Source organism: Somniosus microcephalus, chromosome 18 (assembly GCF_052327205.1).
Source record: "Somniosus microcephalus isolate GS21.2 chromosome 18, FLI_Smic_1.0, whole genome shotgun sequence".
Lineage (NCBI taxonomy): Eukaryota > Metazoa > Chordata > Chondrichthyes > Squaliformes > Somniosidae > Somniosus > Somniosus microcephalus.
Window position 1 is genome coordinate 37,412,561 of NC_141004.1, and position 24,577 is coordinate 37,437,137.

General features: G+C 43.1%; 1 protein-coding gene across 5 annotated transcripts in view; it reads left to right on the forward strand.

Annotated features, from left to right (window-relative positions):
- Positions 1–24,577, forward strand: part of LOC147105213 (chemokine-like protein TAFA-5) — a 386,891-nt gene that overhangs the window by 90,056 nt on the left and 272,258 nt on the right. For all 5 annotated transcript variants that reach the window (XM_086011349.1, XM_086011348.1, XM_086011347.1 and 2 more), the window contains exon 2: positions 12,847–12,996. In XM_086011349.1, coding sequence (XP_085867475.1) covers positions 12,847–12,996 — 150 coding nt within the window. The remainder of the gene's footprint in view (positions 1–12,846; positions 12,997–24,577) is intronic.

Here is a 24,577-nt window from a genome sequence, read left to right on the forward strand (position 1 = left end):
GCCTAAATCTACAGCATTCTGTTTTTGTTGACGGGTCATTCATCTTTTTCACTAGAATAGAAAGACACTGTGCCTCAAAGAAACACAAAATGATGACAATTGACCTGTATGTGTACATATATATAAAATATACATGGAACACAAATTTTCTCCAACTAATCTGGATTGCTGAAAAAATAGTGATATTTGTTGATAAACTCTTGGGTTTTATTGCTTTTAAACATATTTATATTAGTGGGGGATATGAAGCAAATCTGATGCAAACTATTTCCAATTGATAGGCATTGCTCTTTGCATGCCTGTGACTTTGGTTGATTTTTTAAAATTGTGGATAGTGCAATGTCCCTCTCATTGAAAAAAAAAGAACATTACTTGCTTCGATGCTGAAAATCCTAACTTCAAATTGAAAATTATTAATGGGCAAAAAATGGACAAATATTAGGTTTTGTTGGGGTCCATTCATAATACTAATCATTGGCACAGGAATCCTCTGGGGGTAGAGTGAGTTAACACTTCATGTAGATTTTATATACAGATATAGATTAATCTTATGTACAAAACATTTAACAATGTTGTTTTGGGGGAATGGTATTCCCAATGTTTAGCTGAAGGAAATTGTGACTTTTTTTATTCATTGGTGGGATGTGGGCATCGCTGGCTAGGCCTGCATTTAGTGCCCATCCCTAATTGCCCTTGAGAAGATGGTGGTGAGCCGCCGCCTTGAACCGCTGCAGTCCATATGGTGTAGCTACACCCACAATGCTGTTAGGAAGGGAGTTCCAGGATTTTGGCCCAGCGACAGTGAAGGAACGGCGATACAGGTCCAAGTCAGGATGGTGTGTGGCTTGGAGGGGAACTTGTAGGTGGTGATGTTCCTATGCGTCTGCTGCCCTTGTCCTTCTAAGTGGTAGAGGTCGCAGGTTTGGAAGGTGCTGTTGAAGGAGCTTTGGCGAGTTGCTGCAGTGCATCTTGTAGATGGTACACACTGCAGCCACAGTGCACCGGTGGTGGAGGGAGTGAATGTTGAAGGTGGTGGATCAAGTGCCAATCAAGCGGGCTGCTTTATCCTGAATGGTGTCGAGCTTCTTGAGTGTTGTTGGAGCTGCACTCATCCAGGCAAGTGGAGAGTATTCCATCACACTCCTGACTTGTGCCTTGTAGATGGTGGAAAGGCTTTGGGGAGTCAGGAGGTGAGACACTTGCCGCAGAATTCCCAGCCTCTGGCCTGCTCTTGTAGCCACAGTATTTATATGGCTGGTCCAGACCAGTTTCTGATCAATGGTAACCCCCAGGATGTTGATAGTGGGGGATTCAGCGATGGTAATGCCATTGAATGTCAAGGGGAGATGGTTAGAGTCTCGCTTGTTGGAGATGGTCATTGCCTGGCACTTGTGTGGTGCGAATGTTACTTGTCAGCCCAAGTCTGAATGTTGTCCAGGTCTTGCTGCATATGGACACGGACTGCGTCAGTATCTGACGAGTCTCGAATGGTGCTGAACAGTGTGCAATCATCAGCGAACATCCCCACTTCTGACGTTATGATGGACGGAAGGTCATTGATGAAACAGCTGAAGATGGTTGGGCCTAGGACACTGCCCTGAGGAACTCCTGCAGTGATGTCATGTGATTGAGATGAATAACCTCCAACAACCACAGCCAACTTCCTTTGTGCCAGGTATGATTCCAACCAATGGAGAGTTTTCCCCTTGATTCCCATTGACTTCAGTTTTGCTAGGGCTCCTTGATGCCACACTCGATCAAATGCTGCCTTGATGTCAAGGGCAGTCACTCTCACTTCACCTCTTGAGCTCAGCTCTTTTGTCCATGTTTGGACCAAGGCTGTAATGAGGTCAGGAGCTGAGTGGCCCTGGCGGAACCCAAACTGGGTGTCACTTAGCAGGTTATTGCTGAGTAAGTGCCGCTTGATAGCACTGTCGACGACACCTTCCATCACTTTGCTGATGATTGAGAGTAGACTGATGGGACGGTAATTGGCCGGGTCGGATTTGTCCTGCTTTTTGTAGACAGGACATACTTGGGCAAATTTCCACATTGCCGGGTAGATGCCAGTGTTGTAGCTGTACTGGAACAGCTTGGCTAGGGGCGCAGCTAGTTCTGGAGCACAAGTCTTCAGTACTATTGCCGGAATGTTGTCAGGGCCCATAGCCTTTGCAGTATCCAGTGTCTTCAGCCGTTTCTTGACATTACGTGGAGTGAATTGAATGGGCTGAAGACTGGCATCTGTGATGCTGGGGACCTCAGGAGGAGGCCGAGATGGATCATCCACTCGGCACTTCTGGCTGAAGATAGTTGCAAATGCTTCAGCCTTGTCTTTTGCACTCACGTGCTGGGCTCCACCATCATTGAGGATGGGGGTATTTTTGGAGCCTCCTCCTCCTGTTAACTGTTTAATTGTCCACCATCACTTATGACTGGATGTGGCAGGACTGCAGAGCTTTGATTTGATCCGATGGTTGTGAGATCGCTTAGCTCTGTCTATCGCATGTTGCTTGGCATGCAAGTAGTCCTGTGTTGTAGCTTCACCAGGTTGACACCTCATTTTTCGGTATGCCTGATGCTGTTCCCGGCATGCTGTCCTGCACTCTTCGTTAAACCAGGGTTGATCTCCCGGCTTGATGGTAATGGTAGAGTAAGGGATATGCCGGGCCATGAGGTTACAGATTGTGGTTGAATACAATTCTGCTGCTGCTGATGGCCCACAGCGCCTCATGGATGCCCAGTTTTGAGTTGCCAGATCTGTTCGAAATCTGTCCCATTTAGCACAGTGGTAGTGCCACACAACACGGTGGAGGGTATCCTCAACATGAAGATGGGACTTCGTCTCCCCAAGGACTGTGCGGTGGTCACTTCCACCAATGCTGTCATGGACAGATGCATCTGCAACAGGTAGATTGGTGAGGACGAGATCAAGTAGGTTTTTCCCTCATGTTGGTTCCCTCACCACCTGTCGCAGACCCAGTCTGGCAGCTATGTCCTTTAGGACTCGGCCAGCTCGGTCAGTTGTGGTGCTACCGAGCCACTCTTGGTGATGGACATTGAAGTCCCCCACCCAGAGAACATTTTGTGCCCTTGCTACTCTCAGTGCTTCTTCCAATTGGTGTTCAACATGAAGGAGTACTGATTCATCAGCTGAGGGAGGGCGGTCGGTGGTAATCAGCAGGAGGTTTCCTTGCCCATGTTTGACTTGATGCCATGAGACCTCATGGGGTCCTGAGTCAATGTTGAGACTCAGTATCATGGTCGCCATCACTAAGACTAACATTTAATTCCAGAATTAAATTGAATTGAATTTAAATTCCACCAGCTGCCGTGGTGGGATTTGAACCCATATCCTCAGAGCATTTGACTAAGCCTCTGGCTTACTAGTCTAGTGACATAACCACTACGCCACCGCCTTATACAAGACTGGATGCTGGACTAGAAATCTGATAACACGGAGTCGAGGGTTGAGAGGTGGTGGAGAGGTAAAGCTGGGTGTCTTCAGAGTACATGTGGAAGCTGACCTCATGTCTGTGGATGATTTTGTCAGAGGATCCCTTGTAGACAGGAGGAGGGGGACCAAAGATAGATCCTTGAGGAACTCTGAAGATAATGGAAGAGAATCCATTGATAGAGATACACGGGCTATGGATTGGATAGGTAAGAGTGGAACCAAGCGAGGGCAGTCCCACTGAGCTGGACAACTGAGGAGAGGCATTGGAGGAGAATGGTATGGTTGACTGTGTTGACTGCTTCAGGGAGGTTAAGGAGTATGAGGAGCTATTTGCACCATTGTCACAATCACGAGGAATGTTATTCATTCGTTGTTTATGTACTTGTGCATTGTACAATGACAAAGTTGAATTATTATTATTATTTATTATTATTATTGTGACCTTGGTTAGGGTTGTTCTGGTGATGTGGGAGAGGCAGTGACCTGAATGAAGAGATTTACGCATGAAGTTGTGGGAAACATGGGCATGGATTTGGGATGCAACAACACCTTCAATTTGTAGACAGTGTGAAGTCAACTTGGAGTATCCATGAACCTTCATGACCTTCAGGTTTAGAGTCTGTTATGGAAAAGCAATGGATCTAGGAGCTGTTTAAGGGGCAGTGTTATCAGCACTGGCACTGGTATTTTTAATGTCTGAATTTCAGTGCATTGTTTTTCTGGAATTCAGATTTTATTCTTTTTTGGCTCTAATCTTTTAAAATACAGCTATGTTCCTGATACGCTAATCCGCTGGCAGCTGTAGTCATCTTTGAACACAAAACCTAATATATTCTGGAATATCTTGTATTGAACATTTTATCCACGGGGAAGACTTCGGTGATGTAGCTGCCAGATGTGTCCCTCGTTATCATTTATTTTCATTTTTGGGTTAATTAGATTACTTGAGCCTGCATAAATAGATTTAATAAATATTTTATTCTCGATAAATAGCAGCATTGACTACTAACGTAATGCTTTTTGTAAAACTGGATCTACTTTGTATTTATTCCACATGAAGCTTGCATATTCAGGCCTAGAAATTCAATGAAGCGTCCACTATGGTGATCGACATGCACGTACACATTCTGAGCAGGAAGTGCGCCGCCTACCATATTGGTATAGGCATCAAAAGAGCCGTCCAGGGCCCATGTCTGAAACAGACATAGGCCCTTTTAATATGGAAATAAGGGGCCCAATGCCTGTTTGAGGCCACCTTTACCTAACTAGTTTGCCTCAAACACAGCAGGAGAACCAGGTCTACATGTGGCCTAATCAGTGGTCTTTAAAATGTAAGTTTAAAAAAAAATGCTTCCTTGATTGTGGAGCTAGGAGTTACTGAAGTGCTTCTCCCGGCTCCACATTAAAACCATAGGCCACTGATGGCCACTGCACCCCCACCCTCTTGATCGCTTACTCCCCTCTTGCAAGATCTACCTGAGGACCCAAAATTAAAATCACCTCCGCTGTGAGCTGCCTGGGGACACCCAGCAGGCGTCTGTAGCTCACCGGTCTGATGTAAGCGAGGTCCGAGTCCTAATATCGGGTGGGCCTCAGGCCTACCCATTCCGCCACAGGGATCGAACCAATTTCTAGACCCCAATCTTACACATACTCTTGCAAACACATTAACCCCACAGGTATTGATACAGCAGCATAGAAAATGACTTTTTGTTTATTTTAATGTCAGTGAAATTTGTCCTTGGATACATTTTCTATTGAAAAAGTAATCCTAGATCAGCAATTTTTTGATTACTCTTGTAGCTATTTGGAGATCCCATTATAAAATGTCAAAACAAATTACTAACAGATAAAGCAACTCATTTTGTGATGATGTCAAATAATTGAGCTTTATAATAAACCACTAAAAATCCTGAATATTATTTGAAAATATGTTATCTGCCCAGGTTGACACGATGGGCCGAAGGGCCTCTTTCTGTGCTGTAAAACTCTATGAGGTCTGTTCCTCTTCTGTTTCATGGAATCATAGAATGGTTACAGCACAGAGGGAGGTCATTCGACCCATCGAGCCCATGTTGGCTCTTTGCAAGAGAGTTTCCCTGGTGTCTTTGATTAGCTGAGAGGACAGAATGGCATGTGCCATAGGCTTCTTGCAGGCCACTGTCAATGGTACTTTCTGTTAAGTTGATAGAAGGCAGATGTTGTTTGTTTGAATGTAACTCCCTACTCAATTGTTCCTTGCCTGAGATGCGCAACACCATTACCTCCATTTTGAGGCTCTCCGTCTTGTGATTTAAAGGGCGATTTTTCACTCTTCACAATCCATGGGAACAGAAGAGGGGGGGAGCGGTTAACATGGAGCGGCTCCATTTCCCACTCCATTGCTGCTGATCTGCGATTTTACCGCTGTTGGTTTTGATGGCAGATGAGACTCCCACTGGACTCTGACAAGGGCCTCATTAATAAATGCAAATCGGGGTCCCAGGCCGTACATGGGCCCTCAATGGAATTTTAACTGGCTCCTGAGCAATGCAGCCGTCCTGCTAGGTTAGCCTCTCGGGAAGCCAGCGAGGCCTGCTAAGTAAGTTTCAGATAAACTTAATGGGGCCTGGTTGACCAGGAGCACTGCTCTGGGCCCCACAAGGAAATTTCGGGCCTCTGTTGCTCCGTGAATTATTCCCACGTTTACTTTGAGTATGGAGAGTTAATTCATATTAGTAACTCCAAGACCCAATCTGAGTTTGTTGGCTTTAGCGGTCTGAATCCACTGGATGCTGCAATGTGATAATGTTTGTATGGTTACATCATAACATTCAGATTGCTTTGACCAGAAGAACCATTTGAAGACATGGTGAAATAAAACATTGCTGTCATTAAATGTAGTGGAAGTTTCTTCTTTATTGGTACATTAAAAGATGGTTTGGAAATATATTGTGATGTTTTTTGGTATATTTGTAGTCGTTTGTTGAAGTGTCCAAAAAGGAAAGCCAAAGCGGTGATTGATACCTGACCTGGCTAAAAGGAGAATTTTAGTCAGGCTAAATAAGTTATCAGGGAAGGGACAGGGACAACAGTCTCTGAAGAAATACTTCCTATGCTACTGATGTGGGCATCCAATTAAGTCAGAGTGCAGGATGATGTCCACAGGCTGGACTGTGATGTTGGGATAGAATCTGGGGCAGTGAAGAAAACAAAGGGAACTAGCAAGATAAGGAAATCATTTTGCAGTTCCAAGATATGGAGAAATAAATTTGATATTGTACTTGAAACGATAATTTTGTTTGCCAAGTAACAGCTGTCATTGCTCATTGCTCACTCAGTTTAAGTCGGAAAAAAAACATGATCCTAATTGGAACAGACGGTACTATTTTCTGATGCATCCCCTCTCACTCAGTTCTATCTTGATCCTATTGCTTCTCTCCCCGAGGCTGCTACACCCAATCCTCATCTGCTACTGTCACCTTCCCTGAGGACATTGCTACCAAATTTGAGATTGTTGCTTTTCTCCCCAGGTCAGTGCTATATTTAAGACTACTGTTAACCATTACTAACCTTCATAAAAATATAATTGCCATGAAAAATATCCAGAATAACTGAAATAGCAACACATCCAACAGCTATGGCGCATAACATTTTAGTGATCCTAATGAAAGGAAATGCATTATGGGAAACACATTCCCTCTATGAATGCTAATTGTCTTTTTCACGTGTCAGACTGTACTGTACAATATTGCATCTGACGAGGAGACATGTAATCTGGGTCAGAAATAGTGAAATTCAATTTAACATACTTTTGTCTTGCATGACTGTCGTCTACTTTGTGACCATTGATTGTCAGTTATCTTCTTCCTCACTGGTGAAGGCTCTTTAGGGTAAAATTTTCCATTCCACATCGGCAAGCGGGAGCAGGGAAATGGGGCAGCGATCAATCTGCTGGGTCGCCGCCAATTCTGTGCAATATGCCATCTTCTAATTGACCTTTTAGGTCAGTTTAAAAGGGCTGGCACACAAAATATGTTATAGCGCCAAGTGCAAGTGGAAATTCCTGATTTTTTTGCGCAGAAAATCGTGATGTGCTCAGTGCACCCATATGGAACAAATGATGTCAGGTGGTTTCTGGGCAGATAACAAGGGACTGCTTAAAGAGAGACCACTAAAGTTTTCACAAAGGTAGATTTTTAAAGTGGATTTCTGAGAGCTGGATTTCTAAGCAAGAGTCTAACCATGGCCCCTTCACATTCAATGGCATAACCATCGCTGAATCCCTCACCATCAACATCCTGGGGGTCACCATTGACCAGAAACTTAACTGGACCAGCCACATAAATACTGTGGTAACAAGAGCAGGTCAGAGGCTGGGTATTCTGCAGCGAGTGTCTCACATCCTGACTCCCCAAAGCCTTTCCACCATCTACAAGGCACAAGTAAGGAGTGAGATGGAATGCTCTCCACTTGCCTGGATGAGTGCAGCTCCAACAACACTCAAGAAGCTTGACACCATCCAGGACAAAGCAGCCCGCCTGATTGGCACCCCATCCACCACCTTAAACATTCACTCCCTCCACCACCGGCGTACCGTGGCTGCAGTGTGCACCATCTACAAGATGCACTGCAGCAACTTGCCAAGGCTTCTTCGACAGCACCTCCCAAACCTGCGATCTCTAAGGACAAGGGCAGCAGGTGCAAGTTCCCCTCCAAGTCACACACCATCCTGACTTGGAAATATATCGCCGATCCTTCATCGTCGCTGGGTCAAAATCCTGGAACTCCTTCCCTAACAGCACTGTGGGAATACTTTCACCTCACGGACTGCAGCGGTTCAAGAAGGTGGCTAACCACCACCTTCGAGGGCAATTAGGGATGGGCAATAAATGCTGGCATTGCCAGTAATGCCCACATCCCAGGAATGAATTTAAAAAAAGCATTTTTGTGCTCTGACTTTTGGCAGCAGCACTTGATTTCTCCAAGTAAAAATCAGAATATTGGAATGTTGTGGGATAATCCTGTCTTTTTGTTATTTTGAGGAGGAAGAAGAAAATTAAAGGAGTGATGAAATGTAGGTTTGATTGCACCACAGGCGGACTAACTTCAGCCATGCAGCTATGTGTACAGACCCAGGTACAAGTGTCTGAGGAAAATTTGCTTCACCTGGGAAGCAGTGATGATCTGCAGGAAGCTAATCTGCAGATGAACTCCACCACAGGAGGGTAGACTTCTTGAGGCTATTAAACTTTTTCCTCATGCATTTGTCATTTGGGTGTTGGCCACAGCGTGAACACATTGGGCCATCTCCTCTGAAGTTGAGTGTACACTTTTTCTGATATGATGAGGACACCCTGGAGACCCACAGAGCAACCTTCTTTTCCCACACTTCTTGCAGAAATACCTCAAACAACATCTGGAAAGGGAGATGTCCTGAGTCCTTCAGCTATTTGTACTTTTGTCGAATAAAATATTCTGGTCAAACGTTTTCTTACTAGTTAGCAAGAAATACAGGTAGACTATCCTTTATCCGAACTTCTGAAAACCTAAAGTTTTTTCGTTCAGCATAAGTCGTGCACACGACATGACCCAAGTGGCGCAAAACATGACCGGAGTGGTCCTCCGGGGCCCAGAACAAGAATTCCTACAGATTGTCGACACGCCGGCCTTCGCTCTCGATGTTAAGTGTGACTGAGGGATCTCTGCCTTTCCCTGTGAGCAGGGCAGAGGGTCACAGAGTTCCCTCCTGGGTAGGAGATTGCAGGCCAAGCTGGGCAGTGTGAAGGAGGTACCGGGAGAGTGAACCCAACAATACAGCGGCCCATCTGATAGCTGCAGCGGACCGTCCGATATTCTTTTCTCCCCCCGACCTGATTTGCAGGCCAGCTTAGCGTAGGAGTCAGCCGATATTCGGCTTTCCCACAACTGGCGGCGGCAGTCGAGCCCCAGACCCCCGCTAAGTCAAGGAATTCAGAGAAGCAGGAAGGGGAATGAGACACGGAGCAGGGGGAGCTGGAAACAGACACTGAGCGGCAGCACAGAGAAGCAGGAAGGGGAATGAGACACGGAACAGTCGCAAGAGGTAGCCTGAACTTTTAAAATTTAAATTAAATACAAATACTAATTACCAAATTAATTTAATGTTCAGAGTTTCCCAGTCTGAAATAATACCTTCTGAAATCCGAAAATTTCCGAAAACCGAAACACAGCTGGTCCCAAGGTTTTCGGATAAGGGATAGTCAACCTGTACAGCCACTTTAGGGTAGAATTTGCAGTCGGTGTGGCGGCGTTGAGAGAACGCCGTCATACTGCCTTTGAAATGGACAGCAAGTTTGGGATTGCCATGTGTTAAATTTCGGACTTCCAATCTATCAAGTTCCGACTTGACAGATCATCCACTCCGACATTGAAATCCTAATTGCTGGTGCAGGGTTGGGCTAATTGCCCAGCAATTACGCCTGAAAATTTTACATCTGGTGCAAACAGATGCAGGAGCCTGTTTGCACACCATACTTGTGCATTCTACAAATTTGAGTGATATACTTATTGGTATTGTCAGAAAATAAATTACTCTGATATGTTTTAAGTGGGTCCACAAGTTCTATAGCTTTCTTCTCACTATGTAAATACAGAACAATTGAGGAAAAGATCTATATTTTCAAAGTTGTGGTCATCCTCCTGCCAGCTTTCACAAACAACTTTCATTACACTCAAATCGTCCGTAAATGAATTAAAGAATAAAAGGGGTCATCGAATAATGAGGGTGAGTGAGAGCCCTTCTGTTTGCTGACTGGAGCACCGGCCCATGGATTCCCAGGTTTGAACGAATGCAAATCTTGGTGAGCTATTGTTCCATCCCTTCATGACCAGAAAGTATACCCTTGTGTGTTTTTCCCTTTTTAATTGTTTCTTTTGGTTACTTTCTACCTTGGTTAGGCACCAATTACATTACAGAAAATCACTCAACCAATTTTAACATTTTCACTGAATTACTTTAATTTAAAAACATTCTTCCCAATCCATTTCCTCATCAATCCACTATATAACCCCAAAATAACATTTTAAAATGTAACAAAAAGGTAAAAAAATTTTAGAGTCACAAATACTCCTCCTTCTTCTTCTTAGACAGTCCCTCGGAACTGAGGATGACTTGCTTCCACATTAAAAATTAGTTCTCAGGTGACTGATGAGTCCAATGCGGGACCTACAATCTCTGTCACAGGTGGGGCAGACGGTGGTTGAAGGGGTGGGTGGGTGGGGTGATTGGGTTGACGTGCGCTCCTTCCGCTGTTTGCGCTTGGCTTCCGCTTGCTCCCGATGAAGAGACTCGAGGTGTTCGGTGCCTTCCCGGATGCTTTTCCTCCACTTTGTGAGGTCTTGGGCCAGCGATTCCCAGGTGTCGGTGGGGATTTTGCACTTTTTCAGGGAGGCTTTGAGGGTGTCCTTGAAGCGTTTCCTCTGCCCACCTGGGGCTCTCTTGCCGTGTCGGAACTCCGAGTAGAGCTGTAAGACAAAGGTCCTCTACCAACCTGCCCCCGCCCCACAGTACTGCTCCCCGATTATCAAAATCCATGACAAGGCCTTGGACATCGTGGACCACTTTCCATACCTCGGGAGTCACAAATAACCATAACCTTAGCTATAACGAGCTCTCCTTCCCTTTTTCCACAAACAGCATTGTCACTACAAGTGGCCTCTGATGTTCCTGGTCTCTGGATACAACCTGAGACTGATATGTTGATATCTTTGATATAACCGTAAGGTATACATTTCAAATACAGTGGGTGCCACATCCAGTAAAAGTAACAGCTCAGTTGCAGCTGGTAGCCCAAGAGTAGCTAATAGTTTGCATTCCCCAGGTGGCAACATTTTTTTCCCCAATGTCACCTATGTGCAATATTCTTAAATCTTGGAGTCCTCTCAACTGTTTATTGCTACCATCTTGTGTTAACACCTCAGCTGTCCATATAATATGGTTCTTGTGGAAACGGATTACATTTACTGAATAGTTTTGACCAATTTTTTTAATGGTTTAAGAGATTAATAGGGAAACTGCAATTCCTCACCCTATGCATAAAAACACAAATGCCAAGATACCAGATGAAGAGGATAGTAGCCCAACAGCTGAAGATAAGGCTGGTTCCAGGAATAACATGGCACTTGGAGACCTCGGGCAGCAGCAGCCCATACCTCCTATTGGTCATGCCAACATGATCTTCAAGCAGTTTATGGTCCACTATGGCCAGGTGCTGTCTGAGCATACACAGATTACATAAAGGAAAGGGTGACTTAGGTGGTGGGAATTGACTACTGACTGTTAATGGGATCATGCATTCTTTGTTGAAGATTCCTCTGGTTGCCAACATCATGATGCTTGTCAATGCGGCAGATTACTCAGTAGCAGACGTGCAGTCTAATGGTACCTTCATGGAGGCCACTGGGGTGATCCCAGAAGAGCAACATAAACTGGTCGAGTGGCTAATGAAGCTAAGCTGGTAGAATGGGTGCCACATGCACTAAAAGTATTTAAGTTGCGCACTTTGTCATATCTAAAGTATCAGCATATCAACTATATGAAACAGAAGTGCTTCAAATATTGGGGAGCTGTCACCGACAGAAGCAACAACATGTTCAGTTTTTTGCAGGGCATGCAGTTGATCTGCAGCATGTCACAATCTATTGTGGAGGCTTAAAAAAACGATGTTGGGAAGGGAAGATGGCCTGTTAATGGGATGCTGAGAGTTCTGTTGAGGCAAGCAGAGGCAGAGAGAGACAGAGAATGCGGGGGCCTCTCTAGATCAGCTGGGAATACGGGGGATAATTGCTGTTGGGTTTAGTAGGCCCACATTATGTAATGCTGAGTCACAATGAGAAATTCTATGAAAGATCCACGAGTACCTTTTTTAATATTTAAAATGTATTTCTCAGTATTTCAAGATGTGGAGATGCCGGTGTTGGACTGGGGTGGACAAATGTGAGAAGTCACACAACACCAGGTTATAGTCCAACAGCTTTATTTGAAATCACAAGCTTTCAGAGCGCTGCTCCTTCGTCAGGTGAAGTGAAGCATACAGGCTGTTCTCTGATTATATATGCTGTGCCTGTATGCTTCTCTTCACTTCACCTGATGAAGGAGCAGCGCTCCGAAAGCTTGTGATTTCATATAAAGCTGTTGGACTATAACCTGGTGTTGTGTGACTTCTCACATCAGTATTTCAAGAAATGGTACATTCAGGCTAACTACAATCGGACTTTCAATGAGGAAACTCAAGTTGAAATTCTAACGTTGACTGACAATCTGACTTTGGCTTCCTCTAGAAACAATTTTGTCAGTTCAAGTTGGATCATCAGGGTTGAACTGGGGGTTAAAATACCTAACATTGATTCCTGTGTTGTGTGTTTTGTTCTAGGTCAGCTGGCTGTGGGTACATGTGAAATAGTTACCTTGGACAGAGATAGTAGTCAACCACGGAGAACAATAGCCAGACAAACAGCACGATGTGCTTGTAGGAGAGGACAGATTGCTGGTACAACGAGAGCCAAGCCAGCCTGTGTGGATGGTAAGTGACAAAGCTGGAAACACAGGGAACCATCTGAAATGTGTGTAATGTTGGGTGTTTTATAATTACATTAGACATGAGCTGAATAATGTCATTTCTTGATAATTCAGTAATAGTTATTAAACACTTTGGGTTTGAAATCCCTGGGCCTGAGTGGGCACGCCAGGAGCCTACACTGAGCAGGAATTGGAAATTACAGGAGCACAGTGCCCTTTTTTTGCACCTTGACTGCCTCCACACCCTGACAAAGCAGCCTGGCTTATTAAAGACTAATATTAAACTCTTTGCAATAATGCTGCGATCAAAAAACCACTGAACATTGCAAGGAACGTTAACTAAATGGCACCAAACCACTCTTAACTCCTTATCTGGCGATATACTGTCCATGTTGGGGATTATTCGATAAGTTAGCTTGTTTGAACCAGTTATACAAACCAATCCCCTTTTTAGGACACGCAAGGGTAAAAATTCACTCTGGGCAGTAGCGCAAAGCAGGCGGTGTCACATCGGACGCCCGATATTCAATTCGATTGAATTCAATGAAACAGAATATTGGGGAGAAGCATAGAAAAGTAGGAGCAGGAGTCGGCCCTTCGAGCCTGCTCCGCCATTCAATATGATCCTGGCTGATCCTCTATCTCAATACCATATTCCTGCTCTTTCCCCATACCCCTTGACACCTTCTATGTCTAGAAATCTATCTATCTCCATCTTAAATATATTCAGTGACTTGGCCTCCACAGCCTTCTGTGGTAGAGAATTCCACAGGTTCACCACCCTCTGAGGGTGAAGAAATTTCTCCTCATCTCAGTCCTAAATGTCCTGCCCCATATCCTGAGACTGTGACCCCTCGTTCTAGACCCCCCCACCCAGGGGAAACATCCTCCCTGCAGCCAGTCTGTTTAGCCCTGTCAGAATGTTATACGTTTCAATGCGATCCCCTCTCATTCTTCTAAACTCTAGTGAATACAGGCCTAGTCGACCCAATCTCTCCTCATACGACAGTCCTGCCATCCCAGGAATCAGTCTGGTGAACCTTCGCTGTACTCCCTCTATGGAAAGTATATCCTTTCTTAGGTAAGGAGACCAAAACTGCACACAGTACAGTCTCCAGTTCCCATGTTCCTCCATCAACTCCAGTTCCCTGTCTGCCTGCAACTTTCAGTAAACCAATCTGATGTTTGCTTTTTTTTCTCCTTTGATCAACTCCATTTAAAAAATAAAAAACTTTTTGAATGCTTCCTCAAACATTTTCCTCCTTTCTTCCACTGCATTCATTTTGTTCACTGGAGTAGGTTGCGTCTGCTTGTGTTTCATTAATGATTTCTTATCAGAAGGCTTTTTTTTTTAGCTGCTTCTGCTGATTTTAGAGTCAATGGCATTGACTGCTGATTTAGTGATTTCCTGTGCAGATGCTGAAACTGGACCGAGCCCTGTTACTGCTGCAGCGGCAATAACTGGCTTTGGAGCACGATGCAGATCTGCATGACCAAATTCTCCAACCATCAAATCGGGTGAAAACAATCTTTCAATTCTGGACAGAAATGGTTTCTGAAGCAACGAGCTGACTGATGGCCTTCCTTTTAATGGATTCCTTTTCAACATCTGTGATACTATGTTGTGCAGGTCATTGGAATGATACAGGTGGATGAGGTGCATGGATGATCTTTAGCACCAGGCTTTTCATGTTGCCAGCTTCAAATGCATGTTTGAGGGTGAACCTCCGATAAAGGGCACAGCCCACAGCATAACATCACTTCTTTGTTGTACGGCTTCTGTTCAGATATTTGTGGGGCTAGGTGGCATGGTTTACCTATGCAGCTTTGTGTCAGCTCTACAATACTGTTACATTCTCTAGTTATTCCAAAATCCCCCAGCCAAACTGTCCCATCTTTGGTCAGAAAGATGTTCTGTGACTTTATATCCCTGTGGATAATTGTTCTGTGACTTTATATCCCTGTGGATAATTGTTCTGTGACTTTATATCCGTGTGGATAATTTTTCTATCATATTTCTGGGCAATGCAGATCTTCACAAACCAATCCAGGATCTGACCTTCAGACAATAAAACTGCTTTTTGTGCATTCATCCATTTTGCATTTATTTCCTGTTGTTTTGCTTCACGTTGCATCAACTTCCTTTCCATCCTTATCTACATCTTTAAATTATAGGGCTTAGTACCAGAACTCTTTTTAATGAAAAGATAATTTTGTTCTAACACATTTTAAACTAAAGATATCTCTAGGTTGCTTACATCTCTGGAATACTTACCTTTTACATTTAGTGCATTGCAAGTAAATGTACAGTAAATATATATCGAAGCAACCATTTAGAGCCCCGATTTCAAAATAGCAATCCTGCAATGTTAAGAAGTGACCTAAGGCAAGAAAGTAGAATTCTCTTTAATAATTTACAGTTATCAAAGCCAGGTGCTTTTTGAAAAAAAAAAACAATAGTTAGGCAATATTTGGACAACAGAGGACATTAAATTCTGCGCACCCAGCATTGAGCTCAAAGGGAGCCCGTCTAAAAGAACTAGGGTTACGTTGTTGTAGGGTGAAATTGCTGAATTTAGCTGGAAATACTTTAAGTATTACTTTTAAATATATGATGTATACCTCTTAAGTATATTTAAAAACTTACTTTAAAAAATTTACTTTCATATTACATGCCTGGAATTCATTTTGTTCTAATTCCCAATGTGAGCTCAAAGATGCAGGAGCAACAGTTTAAAAGAGCGAGCCTCTATAATAAGTTCGAGCAGCTTGAGGATTTCATCATGAAGACAAACATTATCCCTCACTAGACAATTATTTTTCAAATCTATATTAGTTTCAAAACTGGCCTTTTTTGTTCTGTTCAGGAACAGAGGAGGCAAAGAAAAATAAAGTCCATCATACAGTTAGGTAATGAATAATTGGATATGAATGAGCTTCAGAGAATGTATATACATTAACTTTCTTATTACTGTAGATCAAGACAGAATAGATCTAGAAAAGGTAATAGAATAGGATGAAGCCCACTTGAATGCAACTCCTTGTATTAAAATACTATTTGTATGCAAGATTTTTGAATTCCCAAAACAATTGCATCACTTGTACTTGCACTACAATTTGCTCATTTGTAAGCAAGTCTTTTACATGTAAATCCTGTATTTATGCAAGAAAACAGTTTTTTAAAATCCTACCTTCTGTGCCTCCAATCCCAGGACTCTCAGATACCACAAGAAAACATTGCATATGGAAATGCCAGTTAATATTTGCTGTGCACAGGGACTCTCATGATAGTCCAGCTCAGTCCTCTGTGAGCATGGGCTGGAGGCTGGTGTTTAATCACCATAAATTCACTTGGAATATTAGCTAATGTAGCCTTTATTTAACCCAAGTATCACCACAATTCAAGTATTTCCAGGTTTTTGGGGCTTTGTTCAGTTTCTAACCAGGACAACAGGAGCTACACAGGAATGCATGGGAACATTTTGGTCAAAGACTGATGAGCTGGGCTCCTGGAACTCCTTTTCCAAGACTGCCCAGCTATTGATTCAATGGTTCACTGCTGCCTCTTTTCTCTCTCGTTTTATTTGAGAAAAGCAAGACTATTATACCCCCATTATACACAAAATTAATTAAAGAAGATCCTGCTGGAACTGTAGTTCTATTTTAATTAAGATTTTTTTGTTGCTTGTACTATGATTTTTTTCAATAAAAGGCTGGTGTGTTCTGAAAGGCACAATTGGGCATGAGGTTAACGCACTGTGGAGTAGTTCCCCCAGATTGGCTCAAACACCCATTGACGTCAATGGAAGTAAAACTCGGGAGATGTAAAATGGGCTGCCGATTCGCTTTCATCCATTTAACACAATTGCACAAAGTCAAAATGACCCCCACTGTGTGTACATGTACACTTGCCTTTAAAGTGTGCTTCATTTCTCCTTCAACAAAACACTGTTGGGAACAGATGGAGGGCGGCAAATGCTGGAAGTGACCGCTGGTGAGATGTAGTGGATGGTAGCGAATGACTGCATTGTCCAGTATGATGGGAGCTTCATGTACGAATCCACTGGAAACTTTACAACATTACAACAGTGACTGCACTCCAAAAGTACTTCATTGGCTGTAAAGCGCTTTGAGACGTCCGGTGGTCGTGAAAGGCGCTACAGCAATGCAGGCCTTTTTTATTCGGTTCTGTATTTGAATGTTCAGATTGGCACTAGCCTGACATTTACGCCCACTATGGGTCTGGTTTATATCGGTACCAGTTTGGAACACCATAAAAACCAACTGCCATTTTGAACTATATTTGGTCATTATAATCGTATTTCTTATTCAAATTCAAACTTAGCGGACGAATTGCAGTCCACATGAAGCTGAATTCAAAGCTGAAGTTCAAGTTTACCTGAATTCTCATCTTATTAATAACAATGAGACCCTATTTAATATATTCATTAGCCTAAAATTGCACAATATTATCATTCCAAAGATGTGCGGGTTAGGTTGATTGGCTATGATAAATTGACCCTTAGTGTTAGGGGGATTAAATACATGGGGTTACGGGGATAGGGTGGGATATGTGTTGGTGTAGGGGTTATGGGGATCGGGTGGAATATGTGTCGGTGCAGGCTCGATGGGCCGAAATGGCCTCTATCTGCACTGTGGGGTTTCTGTGATTTCTGTGATTACGAATATTTAGCTCACTCGTATCAAATTCCTCTGTCTGTCATTTTAATGGTGACATTAACATGTTTTTTGTAATTCTTTTCCCTGTAATTCTTTCCCCTTTTTATTTTAAACAGGTTAGTGCACCTATTAAAATAGTGATCAGAGAGATTTGATACAAACGAGCTAAGCTTTCATACAATAATACCACATGGCATAATTTCCAGCATATTGACTTTAATACTAGGTTATTTTGTTTGCCACCCATATAATGTATTAGAGAAAATCTGATGCAGTACAAATGTAAGCTGTGCCACAAAAAGAGATAAAAATAGCATTGTGCTAAGTATTCAAGGGGAAAAGTGAACCCTATTTACAACATGATGGAGTAGAACTTGGTGTACATTGTGCCCATTTTTTGGGCATAAAATAGGCAAAACGCTGACCAATTTAGCAGTGGCACAGCCCGCACCAAATCTGGGCAGACATTGGTCCCACTGCTAAATTTGTAGGGCCCCATTTTTAGATATCCCAGGAAGATGCTTAAAACATGCAGTAGGCCCCCTAAATATATAAAGTGAGGCCTAACACCTGTTGAAGGACCCCATCCAGAAGTTGGTGAGTGATGAGTGGGGCAGCAACGTCGGGCCTGCCCTGTTTTGGAATCTTCAGCAGCTGCCAACCAAAGATAGGAAGTGAACTTTTTTTCTACACCCCCTGTAGCCCGCTCTAAACTCACCTCCTGCGACTTACCTGAGGGCACTGCCAACAAGGGAGGTGGCCCGAAATCGAAGGCTTCGCTCATGAGAGCTGCCTGCAGAGGCGCGAACAGCGTCGGCAGCTTGCGCTGAGTACGCTGATGTGGCCCGAGGATCAATTTCCAGCGATCCTCAGGCCTCTTGGTTCAGGCGTGCGTCGGCCACGCAGCGCTGAGCCTGGGCCCAAAAACAGGTTCGGACCAAAATCTACCCCGATGATAGCTTTGAAACTATCTTGTACAAGTGTAGTACTTGGGAATATAGAAAAATAAAGACATGGACAATTTTCCATATTCAGTTTTACTAACTACATACCTGCAATCTGTGTTCATTTTGTGAATAATGTTGACTGCTCGCTGAGCTTTGCTAGCAGTGTCGCTCTGGTATTGCTCTAGTTTCACCCGACTAAACAGCAATAATTCTCTCTTCAGCTCGGCCAGTAACATGGTACAGTATCGGGTTGATGGAATAATTTCATCATTCAGTGATGATGTCAGCAAGCCTTTGTACTAACTTAACTTTCTTTCTTGCAAGTAAAAATGAAATGGTATTTTCCAATGTTATCCTGTTACCACCCCATAAAGAAACCACATGTATCCTGGAGCGATAGCGACTGAGTAATGCAATACAGGAGAAATCTCTGCCGTCTACTAATTATTTTCTGTAGAGCCAAAGAGAAAAGCTTGCTATAGCTATGCCTAGCTTCAGTTCTATTGAGTGGGCAGTTGAAAGGTGTGACATAAGAGTTCTCATTAATATCATAAAGCTGAAACATGACATATATTAATTTATTTTTTTCACACTTCAGTTTTAAGCAGTAATATCTCAGACAATAGTGTGTGTTCTGTCCCCTCAACCATTTCAACACTTTAAAAAAAATTAAAAAAAAATTGATTCTTCTGTTGTACAACTTTTCAGGTTTGAAGATGTGAAAACATATTTTACCCTGTGTTTTAGCACTTCCCTAGTAAATACAAGCCTGTGCGTACAGTGTGTGTACATGATTGAAATGTATGCTTGATGGGGGGAATATAAACACAAATGTGCCATTAAGTGATGTGCCTGTTTGGCTGATAAGGATACTGACCTGAATAAGCTTGAAGTGATTGATCCTGTTGATTTTAAGTTGGGATATAGGAAAAAGCATAAAGCAAGGCTTGAACTTTCTAATTTGTTTGGTTTTCTATTCCAGCACAGAAGCTGTTGAATCAATCACTATTATTATTTTTGTATAATGAGATCCTTAATAGCATACAGATAGGCATAGAACTATAACATTACATAGTCATATTATCCACAGAAGCATATACCTATTACAATAGCCTTCCTTAACCTTCAATCATTGTGATTTTAGCACTACTTTTAACTTCCATTGCACTGTTTTCATTTTAATAATACATTTTATTAAGCCTTAAAAACTGAAAGCGTTGATATTGTCACTGATAAGGAAGTGGCAGACATGTTGAATAATTACTTTGCATCTGTATTTACAGTAGAGGAAGAGGATAGCGTGCCAGAAATCCCAAGGAAACTAATATTAAATCAGGGACAGAGACTCAATAAAATGAACGTAAATAAAATAACAGTAATGAAGAAAATAATGGAACTAATGAGTGACAAATCCCGAGGGCCAGATGGTTTCCATCCCAGGGTTTTAAAGGAAGTAAGTGAGCACATTGCAGATGCCCTAACTATAATCTTCCAAAATTCTCTTGATTCAGGAACTGTTCCTTTCAATTGGAAAATTGCGCATGTCACTCCGCTATTTAAGAATGGCGAGAGAGGGAAACCAAGGGATTATAGACCAGTTAGCCTAACATCTGTTGTCGGGAAATTGCTAGAGACTGAACACCTCTCAAATTTTGAGTTGATCAGAGAGCCAGCATGGATTTGTGAAAGGTAGGTCATGCCTGACAAACCTGATTGCATTTTTTGAGGAGGTGACTTAAGTGGTGAACAGGGGAATATCTATGGATGTTATTTATATGGACTCCCAGAGGCATTTGATAAAGTCCCACATAAGAGACTGTTAACTAAGGTGGAAGCCCACAGAATTGAGGGCAAATTATTGACCTGGCTAGGAAATTGGCTGAGCGGCAGGAGACAGGCCGTAGGGACAATGGGTAGGTACTCAAATTGGCAGGATGTGACTAGTGGTGTCCCGCAGGGATCTGTGTTGGGGCCTCAAACTATTCACAGTATTTATTAATGACTTAGATGATGGCATAGAAAGTCATATATCCAAATTTGCTGATGGCACAAAGATAGGTGACATTGTAGGCAGTGTAGATGAAAGCATAAAATTACAAAGGGATATCGACAGATTAAGTGAATGGGCAACACTGTGGCAAATGGCTTTAAATGTAGGCATGAGCTCATTGAACGGCAGAACCGGTCTGAGGGGCTCAATGGCCTACTCATGTTCCTAAGGCACTTAAACATGGTACTCTGCTCAACAATGTTAAAATAATAGTACCAATTATACCATTTTAAAAAGGTCATTAGTTTAAGCAGTTTCTAATTTCATTCTGTATAAAATCATTATAGATATTAGACACACTAGTCTCATTTGGATGTTTCTCTCCATCTAAATACATGATTTTGATTTTAATATGCATTAAACATAATCAATATAGCATTAAATGTTAATGCAAGGTATTGCTCCGATTTTAACCCAACCTGCCAGATGGGAATGGGGGGGGATGGGCGGTTAAAATTGCACAAATCAACTTGCCACATCGTTCCCACCAGAAATCTGCCGACCGCCACTTGTAATGTGAAGCTGACTCTGGTCATAAAACTAAGCACTGGTTTCACAAACTGACGGACAGACTGGAAGCTCCATTTAAAGAGGCAGTGACCTGAGAATTCTGCATTCCTCCAATATCTTCTTGTGAATCCCCCACTTCCTTCGCCCCACCATTGGCGGCCGTGCCTTCAGCCATCTAAGCCTGAAGCTCTAGAGTTCACTCCCTCCACCTCTCTGCCTCTTCACCTCTCTCTCCTCATTTAAGCACCTTGGCTGCCACCTTCTGCTTGACCTGTTAAAAAAGTTGAAAATACATGTGTAGAGAGAGCGTGCAACATACAGTAGAGACGGGGGAAGGGAGAAACTGGCAAAAAGCATAATGAAGAGTGGTCTATTTATTCTGTGCTTTTATATTTGCTCTTTAAAGCCACAGGTGCTTTCTATGAAATAACTCTCCTGGTGGCACGGAATGAATGGAAAATTATTCAGGCTGTGCTGAACTATTTAAACTCCCAAGGTGCTCCAATTGGTAGAGGTCTACACTGAGTTCTAATTCATAAAATTTATCACCACAGTGAAAATATTTTTCACATTATTTCCTACCTGCCCCCAAAGTAAAATAATAAATCCAATTTTCTAAAAATTGATTTAAAATAATCTTGAATGAAGGCAGTGGTTTCTTTACTGCTCTTCATTTTCTCAGTTGAGCTGCCTCTCTCGGGAGGTTTTTGCTGCCAGCTTGACGATCCCCTTGGCTGGGGCAAGTGGATATTATTAGACTGTTGCCACCTGTTTATCATGAACGTATTTGAAACTTGCTCATGATCATACTCATGTTAAAAAAGCAAGTTGTAGCTCATCAACCTACTTACCTGACATCAGCTTCCAACCCTGCTCCCACATGTTTGTAAACTTTACATTCACTATTGCTGCTGTTGCTCTTTTTCAGTCAGCCTTTCTAGGACTGACTGAGAAGGGCTGTAAGTTTATTTCCTGACATCCTCACTACCAGTAAAAGTGACCATTTTTCTTCATTGACACTTAGGGGGCGGGGCGATTTCGCCAATGGGGGCGCGTTGAAGGCGGGGCTACTGCTTGTTGGGTCGTTGTCCCGCCTCCATCAACCTGTGGCCAACCCACGCTATTTTCCCTTGATTGACCTCAGCAGGCCAATTAAGGGGAAGCCGGTTACAGAGAACGTCAGCGTATGACGTTTCATCTGTCAAAAATTTTTGACAGATGAATTGCCATCGTTTGACAGCTCTGTGAAGCTGTCAAACACTGACATTCTATGTTGTTTGATGAGTCCTTGTATTCAAGACTCATCAAACCTCTTTCTTTTGCAGAAATTAGATGGTTGTTGCATCGGAGAATGCAGCAGCCATCTGTCATCTCTGCCGCTGAGATGCGAGACTCTCTGCATCCCCAACTGTTGAAGCCTGCAGGAAGAAACAAAGGTAAGTAAACATTTTCTATCACTTTCCACTCACCTCACATACTCACCTCTCCACACTTGCACCCATCACTTACCTTCACAACACACTTTTGGACCCCTCCGACCCTCGCAGACCCACTGTTCGCCTCGCTGACCCTGGCGGGGTTCGCAGCTCTCAGGAAGCCCACACTTGTGTGGGTAAAATGGGGATAATTCTCTTATCTGCCTGTTAACTACCTGTTAAGTGGCTGTAATCCCCTTCCCGCCTCCAGGCGATGGATCCGGCGCGGGTTGGCTACCCGCCTCCTGGCAAGATGGCACAGAGGCGGGTTGGGGGTAGGATGAGCACCCGCCCCTAGATTCTGCCATTTTCCCGGAAGACCCGCCTCCCCAGGGCTGGCAAGATCGCGCCCTTAGTGTGCCGGGATTGATCCAGTCAAATTCTGTTGTTTGAGGAAGATTTTTAATTTATGATTAGATGGTCTATCTACTCCTCAAATCAATAAGGTTGTTACAATACATGTAATATTACTTAACATACACTCAACAGATGGTACTTAAATAGCACCAGGGCGTGGCTAGGCTGAGGATTCAAATGTGTTCTAGTTCTGAGCTCAGCATATAAATGGATCAGGCCTTTTTCGAATCCAAGATATCTGTATAAGCTGCCACATTTTATACATTACTTTCACCCCCTCTAAGTTACAATCCACATGTTTCTGCATTACATAATTATATAAAAGTTAAAAAAACAACTCCATAGAGGGCGAATTTAATTGAACTTGTACTTTTATAACTAGTTAATAAAACAGGTTTCCTCACCTAACCAGCTCTTTTTCTGTTGAGTTGAGATCGGTATAGCTTGCTTACTTTCTCACCTTACCAATAGTTTTGGTCTTGTTACATATAATTACTATTCCACCAACTGAAACCTTTAATTATGGGATGAATTTTAACCCCCAAAAATGAGTAGGTTAAAGTCGGGTGAGATGTTAACATTTTTTAGATCTCAAACCTGCCTCTAGCCCGTCCACTTCCGGGTTTACCAGAGGTGGGACAGGAGGCAGGCAGCCAACCGCTACCAGGAGGCGGGTTGGCAATTTAATTATTTTAATGAGGCTGGCAACCTCCGATTTAACCTGACTGGCAGGCTTGTGAGGAAACTTGGACTTCCGGGTTTCCCATCTGAAACTCAGCCCCCTCCGACTACGCAACCCGCCCCTGTCAAGATGGGGCCTATACGTCTGTCTTTGATTCTGTATCATTCGGTACCAGTTAATCTCCTGATTCCACAGAAAGCCCAATTTAAAAGATGATTTTTATCCCGATGTTTTCCTTTTGCAAGACTTACTGGTTTCCCTTCACCTATTAATGATTACAGCTCACTGAAACCAGTATGCAATATGTCTTTAATTAAATTCCCTCATTACACAGGTGTTTACTTCATCCTGAAACTGATCATTGCTATAGGGTTAGCCTCAGTTCAAAACGTCAGCGGTCACTACTTTAAAATTGAATCATACTTCCCTGCTTTATAGCAGTGTAACTCATTCAGAGAAGGAGAATATAGTAACAAAAATAGTCAGCATGGATTTCTAAAAGGAAGGTCAAATTTAACCAGTTATTGAATACTTTGAAGTACCAGAAAGTGAAGGCAAGGGCAATGCAGTGGATATGGTATACATGGGCCGGAATTTGGTCTACCTCAGCGGGTCCGGTGCAGACGGTGGCCATGGCGGGTCGCGACCCCGCTGCTGGCTCCATCTCGCTGTTGAAAATGACTTTCCCTTAATGGGGCCTATTAAGCGTGCCCAGCGCGTTATCTGGCCCAATTAAATGGTGCGGGTCTGATGACGTCATCGGTGACGCGTTTTCAGCCGGGATCTTTAAAGGGGCTGTGGCCAAATTGGATTTGAATGTCAATGTAACATCGTGCTGTCAGTCCACGACAGCATTGGAGTGCTGCAAACACTGACAATGACTG